General features: G+C 38.1%; 1 protein-coding gene across 11 annotated transcripts in view; it reads left to right on the forward strand.

The window, feature by feature from the left end:
• The window catches only part of PTPRQ (protein tyrosine phosphatase receptor type Q), a 207,932-nt gene that overhangs the window by 23,838 nt on the left and 168,761 nt on the right, over nucleotides 1–15,333 (forward strand). For all 11 annotated transcript variants that reach the window (XR_012904907.2, XM_075932438.2, XM_075932462.2 and 8 more), the window contains 8 exons: nucleotides 1,271–1,540; nucleotides 3,460–3,720; nucleotides 4,615–4,745; nucleotides 4,948–5,077; nucleotides 5,553–5,703; nucleotides 6,374–6,480; nucleotides 7,045–7,142; nucleotides 14,156–14,321. Coding sequence is in view for 10 of the 11 variants with exons in the window: in XM_075932438.2 (XP_075788553.2) it covers nucleotides 1,271–1,540; nucleotides 3,460–3,720; nucleotides 4,615–4,745; nucleotides 4,948–5,077; nucleotides 5,553–5,703; nucleotides 6,374–6,480; nucleotides 7,045–7,142; nucleotides 14,156–14,321 (1,314 nt within the window). In the remaining variant the exon portion in view is untranslated. The remainder of the gene's footprint in view (nucleotides 1–1,270; nucleotides 1,541–3,459; nucleotides 3,721–4,614; nucleotides 4,746–4,947; nucleotides 5,078–5,552; nucleotides 5,704–6,373; nucleotides 6,481–7,044; nucleotides 7,143–14,155; nucleotides 14,322–15,333) is intronic.

Raw genomic sequence — 15,333 nt, forward strand, 5'->3', positions numbered from 1 at the left:
TCCTCCTTTACCCCCCAGTCACTTGTGTTAATATTTCATAAGTAAATTTCATAGTGATTTATATATATTTATTTACATAGGTCATATATTTACATAGATAATAAAATGGCTAAATCCCCAGGTACTCCAGAGTAGCTTTGAACATAAAAACACGAGTGTGAAGTTTAAGCAAATGTGGTTAATTAAATATGTACTGACCAGTGCATCTGTTAGGAGGGTTTTTTGCAGCTTGCACTTGCTCAAACTTTCATAGGCTGTGGGGGCTATGATTTTTGAGCAGTATTCCCTTACTATATCAAAACAGTTACTGCTGAAGCAGTCTGGAATGTCAGTCTAGCTGTATGGTTGCAATGCCACTGAAATTTGATCCAGACACCTCTTGGAGGGGCAGGAGAGCCAGATGTCAGTGAGCGCCACTGGGACCTGGTACACAGGGTCACAGTATCTTTCAGATTTGGGTTGGCTACCTATAGAGAGTTGGTTGGGTCAAATGGGGTTGTGACCTGGCATATTGGGAATTTTGTTTGGTGAAGGGCTGGAAAGTCTGCTGAGAACTTGATTCCTGGTGGCACTGGCTCATGCACTGTGTGGGTAAGTGGGGGGAGTCCCTAGTTGAGGGAGACCTGAGGTTCCAGGAGTTGTGGGAGAGCATGGGAAACAAAACAAAGTCCTACCTGGGTGGAAGTGGGGGGGGGGGGGAGAATTTCTCATCCCCACAGAAATACCTCATTTAACTTACATGAAGATAGATCAGTGATTATACTAATACTATTTAACACCCTTGCACAATGCTTAATAGTTGATTCTGTGACTATTTCTACTGTAATGGAAGGGACTACTTGCAGAGTAGGGGACTATTGATTATGAGTAAAGGTGGCTACCAAGGATGAGTGGAAGAATCTTAATAAAATACTAGTAATAAATATTACTTTCTCATATACTACTCACCATTAAAACATCAATTTTCTATATTTATGTGGAGACTCAACAACACAGACAAAAAGCACAGTACAGTTTATCCATTCACACATTTCATCTTCCCTTTCCCATCTTTCTGACTTCCTCAAAGTGCACGTATAATCAGATATAATATTCTTTGAATAAAATACTGTAGAATTTTAGAATAGTTTCTCTTGCTATGGTTATATATGGGTCTTATCCAAGTATCACAGAAGAAAACATAAAACCAAAAGATTGCATTAGGAAGGGTTACTAAATGGATAGTATCTTTGACCTGTGTTTATACACTATGATTTTTTCTTTATTGAAGCCGTCAGTCCACCTAGCAATGTTTTTATTCATCCTGAGGATGTGCAAGAAGAGAGTATAATTCTCTACTGGAAGGTACCACAAGAGGGCCTTGAATCCTACATTCAAGTGAAACCTACTACAGAGGTGGATGAAACTGTAAAGTTTTTAGTAAACACCACAGGTAGATTAAAGATTAATCATCTAGTTCCTGGCATGACTTATGAAATAGCAGTGGCAATTGTGAATAACGGAAATATGAGTGAACTGAAGACCATTCAATGCACCCTAAGTAAGATACAATTTTATAAAGATTAACAAATTATTATTATTTATTATTATTGTTTAGCATAAATGATTTGGCAGATTGGGTAGATTTGCCTGGCAATTCTGGGTCTAAATTAAGAGATGTAATGCAGTTATGTAAACTGGCACTGTCTTTAGGTTAAGAGCAACAGAATGACATAGCACAATTGAATATAAGTGGTACAGCGTAATGATAGACATCCTTAGAAGTGCAAAGGCAGCACCGGTTTCAGTTCTGTGAGAGTGATGGGCACCAGTTAGGACATTTTCCTCCCACTGTCAGAGTGTGCTATGGGTTGAAATGGGATGAATGAATATGGGAATGGTTCAGGATAGATAATCTGTATATCAGTCTGTTTTTTGAAAGGGTGTTAATCTATGTAAAATGCCAGGTTGCCACTTCAAGAGTTATGTTGACAAAAAGTAAGTAGAAAGGGAAAAAATAGTTAAAGGCTTATAAATAATAATACAGCACACATAATCTACAAGAGGTAAAACAGCACACTATTTATCTAAGGATCTTCCGTGTTACACTTAGTCTCATGGAATATGTAGAAGGTTCCGGTACAATATAGCTTTTTAGCAAGTAAGGAATATGGAAGATTCATACTGTATATATGTGTAATTGTGCACTGGGACAGGGCGGTACAATATAAAAAGATGAAAAATGACAACATCACAGAAAATGTAACTGATTACATTATTTTTTGGTAGATTTAGTAATTTTGGGATATAGCATGGAGTCCAATGCCTCATTCCAGCTACTGATGCCAAGGAATTACAAAAGATACTTTTCACATCTGCTAGCACCAGCTGTGGAGCAAGAATGATTGCCCTGGACTGAAAATATGGGGGAAAAGGGTGGTGTCCAGACTTGCCAGAAGAAGGCAAAGATACTTTGAGGCAGGGCAGGAAGTAAGGTCAGAAAATGCTGCAAAAAGGTGGGTGGTGGTCAGCTTTGCAGCACTGACATTCCCTCTGGGAATGTAATAGCAGAAGGCTTCAAAGGTGCAAGCACTGGCACGGATAGCCCCTTTCTCCATGTAGCAGGCAAGCCAACACCCACCCTTCTCCCCTTGAAATGTGATCATCACGTGGGGTTTGAAACTGCTGTGGACATTTTGCTAGTCACTTCTTTTATGGGGACTGGGAAGAAATTTTCCCCTCACCACCATTGGCTTCAGTGCAGTGGGGATTTTTTGCCTTTTCCACAGTGGGTGTCAGGGAAGACCTGTTATGGTAAACACAGAAGGAATAGTAGGCCATATGTCACAACTTATTTGGTAACTACAGTATGGGGTATGGTAAGGTTCTGGAATGAAAAAGAGGGGGTAGCTGGTGGCAGTCCCATGTGTAATTATAGAATAATTTGGGGGTTAACTGCACTGTACAGTTATTCACCAGGTAATCCCCAGACATCTAATAATAAAATTGTGGCCTGATTAAATCCACATCAAATGACTCCTGTGTGTCTTTTGGTATATCTGGAGAATGCTAAGATGTAAAGATAGCTTACCAATCAAATGCATGTTTTCTTGGCACATTTTCTATGACTGAATTTTCTCTCCTCATTTTACAATTCATAAGTTCATTTCCCTAAATTTGTTTCAAACACTGGTACTTTATTGCTTACTGGAATTATGATTGAAAAGGAAATTAATACATCTTCCAGAGATAAAACTATTGAGAGATTTAACTCCTTTATAAAGTGCTTTGAAATCTAGTGAAAAATGTTATATGAAAACTCTTTGTTGTTTGTGCATGTCTCAGTATCTTGCCATCGTAGCTATCATTTTGTTTCATATGAACGTATTTTTCAGAAAATCTGCTTCAGATTTATTGTATTATTTTCATTCAACTTATTGTTAACTGATCTAACATTTGCTTTATTTTTTTTTGTTCCAGAGCCCAAACCAATTCAGATTATTGTCCCTTATGACATTTCCAGTAATTCTGTGGTTTTATTTGTTCAAATGCCTGATATTGGAGTATTTGATGGTATATATGTTACAAGCAAAGGAGGACCTAATGTAACACTGACTTTAAAGAATGATAACAAAGTAACAATTGGAAACTTGACCCCAGGCACAGAATATGATTTCAATGTTTCCACAGTAAGTGGAAACATGTTAAGTTCAGTATATCACGTACCTGGTGTAAAAACATGTAAGTAATTTAAATGTCAGTACTGTATAAAATTTAGTCAAGTCCCTCTCCACTCTGCTTACTCAAAACCACATCCTCAGGAAATGGGGTACCATAGGGAGGGCGGGGGCAGAGGGCAGGGTGGTGACAGAAAGGGGTGAAGCTTGGGGGACAGTAATGGACAGCCTTCTCCTCCCCATGCTAACCTGCCAGGACTCCTGGGCCAAATTGCGCAATTGCTTCAGTTGGGGATGGCTCACAGGCCAGGAGTTTGAGACCCCTGACCTAGACCATCCCTAAAAGACATTTGTCTTATCTGTCAGTTTAAAAATCTTCAATTATGGAGATTCCACAATCTCCCTAGACAATTTATTCCTGTGCTTAATTATCCCGATAGTAAGGTTTTCCTAATGTCCAACCTAAACTGCCCTAGCTGCAATTTAACCCCATTCCTTCTTGTCCTAGTCACAGATGTATAAGAGAACAATTTTTCTCCCTCCTCTTTATGTACCTTAAAAGTACTTGAAACCTGTTATGTCTCGCCTCAGTCTTCTTTTCTCCTACTAAGCAAATCCAATTTTTTCACTTTTTCCTCTTAAGTCAAGTTTTCCAGACCTTTAATCATTTTTGTTGCTCTTCTCTGCACTTTCAGTTTGGTCATATCTTACAAGAAACATGGTGACCAGAACTGGATACAATATTTCAAATGAGGCCTTATGTGATCTTGGATCCTATCCTGCCATTTGTTTCTGTTCCAGACTTTCACTGGTCTCTTTTGGGATCTGAAAATACTCACTATATAAGGTCTCACCTACAGTAATTTCAATTGCATGTCCCCATTGACTTCAGTGGCAATTATGCATGGAGAGCTGATGGATAGGGCCTATTGCATTTATATGTTTTGGTTTTTTTAAGGTCTGGCAGCTCCACAAAATGTACATGAAGGTAAAGTTACAGATACTTCAATACAAATTATTTGGGATCGTGCTGATGGAAATTTCCAGCAGTATGAAGTCACATGTACTAATTGTGCAGGCACTTTCACGGTATGTTTTTAAGAACATTAATTGTGTATAGTCAGTAAAGTTATTGTTGCACCCTTTATCATCAAATAAATTGTAACTGATAGTAACAGATAGTAACCCATTCAAAACACAGGGATGCTACAAATAAACATTTTACTGCTATTTAAAAAAACTTGAAGCAGTTCCATAGAAATATATGTACACCATAATCTTTGATTTGTAGGTCCAAAAAGTAATTCAAGAAATGGCAGTGTTTTCCAATCTTATTCCTGGAATGCTGTATAACTTTACAATTCGAACAGAAAAAGAAGGTTTCAAAGACAGCCTTCTTGTAATAAAAGAAATAGAGACAGGTGAGACCTTACTGTTATAATTCGGTATACATCTGCCTCTACCAGTATTACTTGTGTTCTCCTGTAATTGCTTGAAACTTTTTTTGTCTTTAGATAGTTAAACCATTCTACTCTTGTTAGTTTCTTGGCTCTTTTGTTTGGCTTATGAAATATCTTCAAAATGTTTTTCTCTTTCTTTCAATATTGATGTTTCATTGATCTTTACATCAGTTGTATTTTTTGTTTTCCTTTCTTTTCCAATTATATCAGTATTCTTAGCCTGTTAAGCATATGTGATTAGCTTCCACAAGATTTGGTACAGTGGAGAACCAACCTCAGTATTTATCACTCCATGTATCCCTGTGCTAAGTAAATTTTAGGGTCTACATAGACTTTTTCTAGATGTGTTCTTTTTTGGTTTTGGTTAGGGATAGTTAGTGCTGTTAGTGATATGATAGAACAGGGTATTTAAACACTGCTTTCTTTATTGACACAGTACCAAGTCCAGTTAAATATATGAATCACAGTAAAGACTCAGAATCAATAACTGTTACCTGGCCATCCGTGCAAAATATATTTGATGGATATATTATTTCAATTATTAGTAAAAGCTTCATCAAAGAAGAAATATTATCTACTAATATAAGGTAGGAAGCTGATATTTTACTACCCAATCAAATAAATATATATAACCAAATGTCATGTTGTATATTTAAAGAGACTATACTGAATTATCATTTATATTATTTATTTGTAATATTCATTGTTTGATGGGTAGGTTAAAAATTATAGAATCATAGACATGTAGGGCTGGAAGAAACTTCGACAGGTCATCTAGCCCAGCCCTCCACACTAATGTTGATCTGGACCTATATACAAAAAAATCTTAATCTTGATCAATAAACATCTTCTTCTTTTATTAATTATTTTTAATGGGCTTTACACATAGATGAGTCCAAAGTAAAAATGAAGTCTGAGCACCTATCGACCATGTCATGGTCCCGTTTATCCATGATATGGCTCCAAACATATTGCCTCAGGTCTATCTCTGGATGAAATGAATTAATGATAACTGAATGTTGCATATAGAGTAAATGCAGGATCTGAACATGATTCCTGTTGTCAGGAATTTAACTTGCATCATAAAAAAGCAGTGTCAATGGCTGGCAGTATATGCATATAACTTTGGCATTAGGTCGATGTAATATTAATTAATCTGTGAAAGATGTGTGTATATATATATATACAGTAATAATATATACAATATTTATTTTCCAAATTCTTAAAAATATAACCAAGTTTCTCTTAAATATGTAGAATGTGCAGATTTGATAGTCTTTCCCCAGGGACTGACTTCTTAATTAGTATTGTGACTACCAATGGATTAAAGAAAAGCCATCCTACCACCCTCAAGATTAGTACTTGTAAGTTTAAGATAATTTATTACATTTTCTGGATTGCAGAAGTAAGAGCTGATCTTTATTTAGTGTGTTTGTTGAAAGCATATTTTTATTTAGTCATGAAATCTTAAAAATTTCATGATTAAATGCGTGCACATTTGTAACATTCTTTTTCAAGCTAAAGATCTGTAAACATAAAATTAACTAAAATATTGAGTTACAAATAATTTTCTGTGTTATTAAGGGAAGCTGAATGTACTTAGAGAACCAGTAATGATCATTAGAATAAAATGTAAATAAAATGACTTTTTCTGTAGAATTTTGCAAGTATTACTTTCATCTCCCTAACCAACATATTTTAAATTTACTAGTTATTTTACACTTTACAGATAGCAGCAACATGATATGTTCTGAACATGGAGGAATAAATACAGTCTATCCTTCATTCTTCTGAGTACTGAAATGTATTTTCATATTTAGTATGAAATGTAAAATATTAATTTACAAAATGTCTATAAAACTTATTTGCCTTTGAACTATCCAGAATATTTTGATATTGTATATATATATCTGTCATTCTTACCTCAGATCCTGATCCACCATCACATTTCCAGGTTTTTGGACAAGAAGAGAACACTGTATATTTGTCTTGGAAACTGCCAAGAGGAGGCTTTGAAATGTTTCAGGTGAGATAAATAAAGAATGTGTAAAAACTAAGACTGACTTTAAATCTTTTTCAGTTCTCAGTGAAATATACCATATACAGTACTATAAATCTGAGGGGATTTTTTATCTTTATATTTCACATTAATCTATGGAGGGAGAATTATCATTTGAGGAAAATCAGGTATCTTTATATTAGTTTTGTATATGAAATATGTAACTGTTAGAAGTATGTTAAGATTGCAAACTCAATCATTCAAAGTAAGGGAATGCTAGAATTAACTGTACCTATGCAATATTAATTTGGACTACCATGCATATGCATTATGATAGAGTCCTACCCAACATCGCAGAAGAAGTCTGTAGGCAAAACTACATTAAAATCCAGTTCTCCTGGGGAGCAACCCAGTGCCTTCATCTCAAGAGACTGTTTTTCTCTTCTTACAACCTTTTGCCCTATTTGGTGTTGATTGTTAATTAAGCAGGGATCCTGTAAAACAAACCACACATGAGCATGTAATGATGAACAATAATCACGTGCATGCACAAGTGACCAGTTTAAGATTGCATGAATAATCATAATTCTGGCATAGCCTTTGTGTGCTTGACTTTACAAAGAAAAACGAGAAATTTCATCTTGTGAAGCTACACGCTCTTGCAAGTGTCATTATCAGGGATTCAGCATAACAATTTGGGATCCACAGCACAAGCCCCTACTTCTTGAGCTAAGCAGTAATTGACAGCAGCAGCAGTCTGCTGAGCAGTCACTAGATGGGACACATTACACACTTTGCCAATGGGTTCTGTTCCTGGCTCAGAAGTGATGTATAATGGTTACAGAAAGCACAGTCAAACATATATATATATTTGTCACATTCATTTCTGAAAAGAAGTGTGGCCAAGTGGATGAGATTTGTCATATCAGATACAGGTGTCTGTTCCTTTACTAATATCTGTATCACTCCATCTGTAAAACAAGAAGAATATTACGTGCCTGCCTCTTAAATAAGGCTGGAAAGCTCTACTCAATATAATAACGGGTGTGAAGTGCACAGAAATATTAATATCAGGCTATGATATTATGAAGACAGAAGAGTAGAAGTCATTATTTCTTCCTAGCTTCTAGGCCAGCGCCTCATGCCTAAGGCCAAAGGGGAAACAGGGTACCTGTTGTTGATGCTTCTGCTGTGTCCTAAATGGCGCTTAAGGGCTATGGGACTTTGGAGGATGCTCAGTGCAGTTGCCATATAACAATCTCTTTTGGGCTAGGAGAGTTAGTAATGCAAATGGCATGTAGGGAATTCTGTGAGGCTAGGAGCATGCTCAGTGTAGTTATGTAGGGAGCTGTATGGCTCTGCGAGCATTTTCAGTGCAAATGGAAGATGAGTGGGCCTAGGGAGCATATTTAGTGCATATGGAAAGCTTCTGCCAGACTGTACTGATGACCCTCTTTGCCAAATTTCAAGTCCCTGCTCCAAACCCCAAACCATCTCTTCAATGAAACAGTTGTATGGGGGGAGGAGGAAATCAACTCTTATTTTTTTGTAATCTGAGGCAGAAACAAAACATGGAGATTTTCAGCCAAAACAGTTAAAATCTGGCACATTTATAAGCAAGTTTAAATGAGGGATTATAATAGAAGATATTTGGCAAATTTACCTATTGGCTTCACTACAGACCTATACCATAATGTGGGTATTACCTCTATCTGAGAAGTTGGATACAAAGCTCTTTTAGATAACAAATACAAGTTTGTGATCTCCGGAACTGGAAGTTGTAATTTGCTTTATATTTGCACTGTTTCAGATTTGATCTGTGATATTGATGTCCTATAACCTATGTTTTCTTAATATAGAAATTTCTAGAATACCTCTACTAGAGTAAGAATACAGTGTTCAGCTCTTATTATTTTGAAATAAGAGATACTTATTTTGAAATCTGCACTCCTGTTTTTCTCAAGGAATAACACTAATTTCAAAATAGTTATTTCAGAATAGCGTTAGTGTACATGCTCGGGTGCTGCTATTTCAAAATAACTACTCACCAGAGTAGTTCAGACTAATTGCTCCCCAGTGTTTCCTGGGGCTCTAAATTGAGTTAGCGTGTCCACATTAATGGAGCCTGCCTTGGACTAATTTTGAGGCTTCTCTGTGGTGGTGACACACTATTTCAATTTTGTAAAATTGGGAGTTAAGGCAAGTTTAGTTATTTCAAAATAATTTCCTTGTGTAGACATGCCCTAAGGTGTGTCAGGACTACTTATTGTTTATTAATCTCTCTGACACAGTATTATTGTTTGACAAATCATAGAAGATACAGCCCTGTTAGATGGTGGTTTTTTTCTGAATAAATGAGATTGTGTAAAACTTTAATGAGAGAGGCTTCAGTAGACTGGTTACTTAGCAAAGTGTACCTGCATAATTGGGATCATTTTACTAATCATGTAAAATTAATCATCCCAGCTTGCCTTCTTTCTGTGTCATATATTGTAATATGCAGAGTGAAGATAGTACTAAACTGTGCTCTCTTGTTTCATATATAAGGAGATATTTTAATACATTACTTTGCTTTTAGTATTTTGCCACTATCTGCAATTCAGATGAATAAACAACATTTGCCTCTGAGTTAATCCCAAAGAAACCAGCACTATATTGAGGAGATACACAAGGGTCTTAGGGGAGTGGCAGTATTTCCAGCCACTTTATGACTTTATCACCATGCTCTCAGGTGACTCTTGTTCCTGTGACACTTCTGTTCACCCCCAAGTCCTCCTATCCCGGGGTAAGGGAGAGGGAAAAACAGTAAGCTAATGCACAATGGGCTCTCATCAAGTGTAGCTCTTTGGCAGATATGTATACAGACTTCCTTTATGTGGTTCCTAATTCCTGAGTTTCATTGTATTCAGGACTTCCCATGCGCATGGAAGAGATTAGGGAAGGAGTAGTCTCACAGACCTTGACACTGCCTAGGAATTTACACTGGGATTTTCAAAGAAGTCTGTGAGAGTTAAGTAACCAAATCGCATTCATCATTATGATCCAGTGCAGTGGCTCTATTTCTTTGTGGTGACAGAAAGCAGTTATATGGCTTTTTAGTAGGATAGAGCTGCTGAAGCATACCTATAAATGGAGTGGGGTATCTAATTTCTTTAGACACCTTTGAAAATCCAAGTTTTAAAGAATATTACATAGATTTTTTCATTTGGCTCAAGCAGAGCAAGAACTCTGAAGTATCTGGTCCCAAAGCAAATTAAATCTATATGCCTGATCCTATGCATTAATTCTTAGGGTACGTCTACGCTGCATGGCTATTTTGAAATAAGCTATTCTAGAATAGCTATTCCAAATAGCTTATTTCAAAATAGCACATCTACACTGCAGGGAAGCCTCAACATTAGTCCGAGGCAGACTTCCCTAATGTAGATGTTCTATCTTGATTTAGAGCCCCAGGAGGCACTGGGAAGGAATAACTTAGAATGGCCCTGGTGAGGGGCTATTTTGAAATAGTAGTGAAGCGTCTACACAGGCCTTATTTTGAAATAGTTATTTTGGAATAGGAGTTATTTCTCATAAAATGAGGTTTACAGATTTCAGACTAAGCCATCTGTTATTTCGAAATTATTTGAAAATAATGAAATGGCTTTGCAGATGCTCACATTGCTATTTTGAAATAACTCTAGTTATCGCAAAATTGGTACATTGTAGACGCACCCTTAGTCTGCTCTTTAATTCATTATGCAGTTCTTATTCTTCACATCTTCACTCTAATAAAATAACTGGTAGGTGATTTTTTTCAAAATTGGCCTTGGGACTGCTCTGTGACTCAACAGGGATTTGCTGTTAGAGTGTGCTGTTATTTTACTGTAGACCACAAACGCCTCACCTGTCAGCCATTATTGAGTTCCACCTATCTGGGAAATGAATCTCTTAAAGTCATGACAGCCACTGAGTCAACCACATCCCTGTACACTGCTGCCAAGGTGCTGAGTGAACCAATTAGCCATTACTCTTTCAAGTTATTTTAAAACCCCTATGTTAAAATAATATACAGTCATTTAATATATTTAAATTAAACTGTTTGTTAAAAAGTAAAGCAATTATTTCTGTAATGTTATACGTAACCAGGAAGCACTTCAGGTCAGGGAACTCATCTTATTTGTTGCCTACACATGCTAGGTCCCCAATCCTGATAGGGGCTTTTGAGAACTGCTATAGTATAAATGCCAATACATTATTAAGAAACATGAAAGTATAATGGGAAGAGAAGTAAAATGATTAAAATATTTTCAATGTGTTCCTTAGCTGCACTCCCCACACTTATGAATGCGGCGTTCCACTTCAGTGAAATGAACTCAATAATGCCCCTGCCCTCAATGTCCAGCATGTACTATTAAAGGCTTGCCTCTCTTAATCTGTACATCTCCCAAGTACCCCCCACCCCATGAGCCAGTCCTCCAGGGGACACATCTTACCCTTTGGAGATACTGCTATAAAACAAGATTTTCATTTCCTCTCTTTTGTTAGATAGTGGATTTAGTGTTTGTGAAGTTGCTCTAGGACTTGAGAGAGCATCTGGCTCTGGTGATGGTGCAGAGGCAGAGGCATAGGACCTCAATGCAAATAGTCCTGGGTTCTAGCAAATCCTCCAAAAAGTGTGCAACAATCGGTGGGTCTGTGGTGATTGCGGACCAGTTCCTCTCTGCTGCTTCTTCAAGTGGCGGTGATCAGGACAAATCCTGTTGCCCCTCTCACTTCCTGATAAAAGTCTGTGTTGGCCCCATTTGGGATGGATGAGGCTCTGGGTCTTAGTTATTTCCTTCTTTAGCTATAGCGATGGAGTGAGGTTAATTGAAGTGAAGCCTTATTTGTGTAATGATGAAAAGAACATAAGACTTGTTTTCTGTTGGTTTCAGTTTCCCCACACAAATATTTTTGCTGCTTTAAATGCAGATCAAAATGGGGGCAGAATGCATACTTGTAGTCTTTTATTATTATTATTATTTATTTATTTATTTATATTAAGATTGCTCTTAGGGTATGTCTATAGTGCAGCATAAACCCCTCCTTGAGCCAAGGCTCAAAGCTAACCCCTTTGCATGTACACTACAATTGCGCTAACCCAGGATTCAGAGCCATGGTCTCAGGATACTACATTCCTGGAGGATCCAAATTTGAGTCATTCCAGACCTAGGGTGCAAGTCCTATTTCTTTGCAGTATAGCCACAGCCCCACTTAACTCTCATCCTAGGAGTCATCTGGAAGTACAGTATAACCTCAGGATTACACACACCTTGAGAATGGAGATTGTTCATAACTCTCAAAGATTTGTCAGTTGGAAAAAAACATTATCATTGTTCTTCAGAAGTTTACACCTGAACAATGACTTAATGTAGTTTTTAACCTTTATTATGCAGAAGAAAAATATTGTTTTTAACCATCTTAATTTAAAGAAAACTTTCCATTTTTCAGTAGCTTATATTTAAAGCAGTATAATACAATATTTGCTTTTGGGTTTTTTTGGTCTCTGCTGTTCGATTATGTACTTCCAGTTCCAAATGAGGTGTGCATTTGAGTTGGACTGATGTGTTCATAACTCCGAGGTTCTACTGTAACCAAAAATTCCATGGGACAATTTCTTTTGTCCTCTGTATCTCCACTGTCTGCAGTTCACTTTATTGAAAACAGAAGCCTCCCCCCAGGCAAATGGCAACAGGTCATCATTAATCCATTGTGTTCTAATCACCAGTCTGCAAAAATACACCATCAGAGACTCTCCTGAATTTGAATCAGAGAGCAAATGATCAAGCCTTTTGCAAAGTGAGCTACTTCCTGCTAATGTGCTGGGTGGGCAGTAAAGTTTTCCCATATCGTCCTATGTTCCTAGGTCTAGAGCATCCATGTTTCAGAGATGGGAGGGGGTACTAGACTCTCTCAGACAAGATTACTTTCACTTGGGTCTGTACACACAGAAAGCCGCCTGCCACATGGCCTGACCAGGGTACAGCCGGGTAGCCACTCGCCCATCCTGGCGATGAGACATATGATGCCAAAGCGGTGGGTTTGAGGACAGGTCAAAAAATTCTTAATCCAGAGTTAAATACAACACAGACACTCAATACTAGGATTTCCTAACATGGGTCAGCTGACTCAAGTCTTACTGACCTAGGGCTTACACTGATGTGTAGACATACCCTTAGAAGTCTCATCTTAGATTAGGGCCTCCTAGGGGAATATCTACACTACACTTTAAGTCCAGGTCAGCGGGACCTGGGCTTGTGGTCTTAGTGTTTCTAATCCCATTCTTTCATGTCCTTAATGCTTGGTAAACCTGGGTTTACAGTTGCTTGTCTTGTGTGCCACAGCTTTGCTAATGCATCCATACTGTACTATACAGATTTGATTCAGGTCGGCAGCTTGCCTTGTGTCCACATTGCAAAATGACAGGGCTTGGACTTGAGTCATGATGGAACTTGTGCTCTGACCTACTCCTTTAGCAGGGTCTAGGATCTGGGTCCTAAACCTTGCTAATTAAAGTCAGATTGATTTATGGGTGGCTGGAACAGAAGCTTAGGCTCAAACCTGAGTCAGAGCTGGACTTTGTGTGCCATGTAGACATGCCTATTATGCAAGGCACTGTATAAACACACAGTGATAGACAGTTCTCCCTTGAAACACTTATGAGCTAAAGTGACAAGAGCGAGAGGGCAAATAAAAGCACAGAGAAGTGAGGTAACTTCCCAGTGAAGCAGAGTAGGTCACTGGCTGAGCTGGAATTTGAATCCAGGGCTCCTGACTCCCAGCATGACTCCCTGCTAGTCCATGCCGCCTCTTTAATTAGCCTAATGATTACAGGTTTTTTGTGGAGATTGTTACAAAAAGATTGTGAACTTTAATATTAATGTCTGAAAAATATTTTTCTGTCTTTGCAATATCTGACTGTTATAATACATTTTCACTATGACCATTAGCTGGCATCTCTGACCATTGCTATTGTGAGGTGAAAGATTTTTACATTAAAATGTATTTTTCTTCTGTAGCTTTCCTATTGTTTGATGACAAACAGTGAAACTCTACATACAACAAGAGTTTATGGCAGCAGAGCTGTAGTAAAGAATCTGACTCCTGGAATGGACTACTTGTTTCAATTAAAGACAATTAAAGGCTTGGATTCCAGCCTGGCTGTGGAGAAAAAAGTCACCACAAGTGAGGGAACAGCTTTTCCAAGTTGGTTTCTTTTTAAAGGTGGCACAATAACTATGGAGAGTTGTGATGAATATTTGTGGTTACAAAAGAAAAGTACTGGTAAAATGGGCTGCATTCTGCTCCTAGTTGCACTGGTAGTCTAGAGGGAGGTCTTATGTCTACCACACCAGGTTAGTTCAATTACAGATATAACATTTAAGGAAGAGATGTAGCTACAAGAAGAGACAAGCTTCCAGGTCTAACTGGGCTATGTACACTGAGTGTTCCAAGAACAGATCCTGGTGCTTTTAGTATGTTCTTACTCCAGGGATGGGCAATAACATGGTTTGCTAGAGTTAGCCTTTGGAAGGCCACTGCCGCTATATTTCCCTGCACAGCCCAGGTACCGACGATTCCCATTGACTGCGAATCACCATTCCTGGCCATGGGAACAGCAGGAAGCACTGTGTATCAGGACACTGCTTCCCACAGCTCCCATTGGCCAGGAACGACGGTCCACAGTCAATGGGAGCTGTGAGTGCTGGCACCTGCAGCTGTGCAGGTAAATATAGTGGTGGGAGCCGGTCAGGAGCTAACCCTGGTGGACCGGATCCAGCCCATGGGCCAGTATTTGCCCACCCTTGTCTTATACTTTATTTTCATGTGCTTCTCCATTTCTTAAAATTCCTGTAAAATAAAGATTCCAAACTGGAGGATTGCTTTCATACAAAGGCTGCAGCATATTCATGAGAAGATACTCTTGGTTGCCTGACCGAAGAAGAAAGCCTGACTGAGTAGATAAGTTGTGCTCCAAATGGTGCTGGAAGCACAAACCGTAAATACCAATGAGAAGTCCTGTGGTACCTTCTAGACTAACAGATTTATTGGAGCATAAGCTTTTGTGGGCAAGGACCCACTTCATGCATCTGACGAAGTGGGTCTTTGTCCACGAAAGCTTATACTCCAATACATCTGTTAGTCTAGAAGGTGCCACAGGACTTCTCATTGTTTACGCAGATTCAATCTAACACTT

Source organism: Pelodiscus sinensis, chromosome 1 (assembly GCF_052426305.1).
Source record: "Pelodiscus sinensis isolate ZL-2025 chromosome 1, ASM5242630v1, whole genome shotgun sequence".
Taxonomy (NCBI): domain Eukaryota; kingdom Metazoa; phylum Chordata; order Testudines; family Trionychidae; genus Pelodiscus; species Pelodiscus sinensis.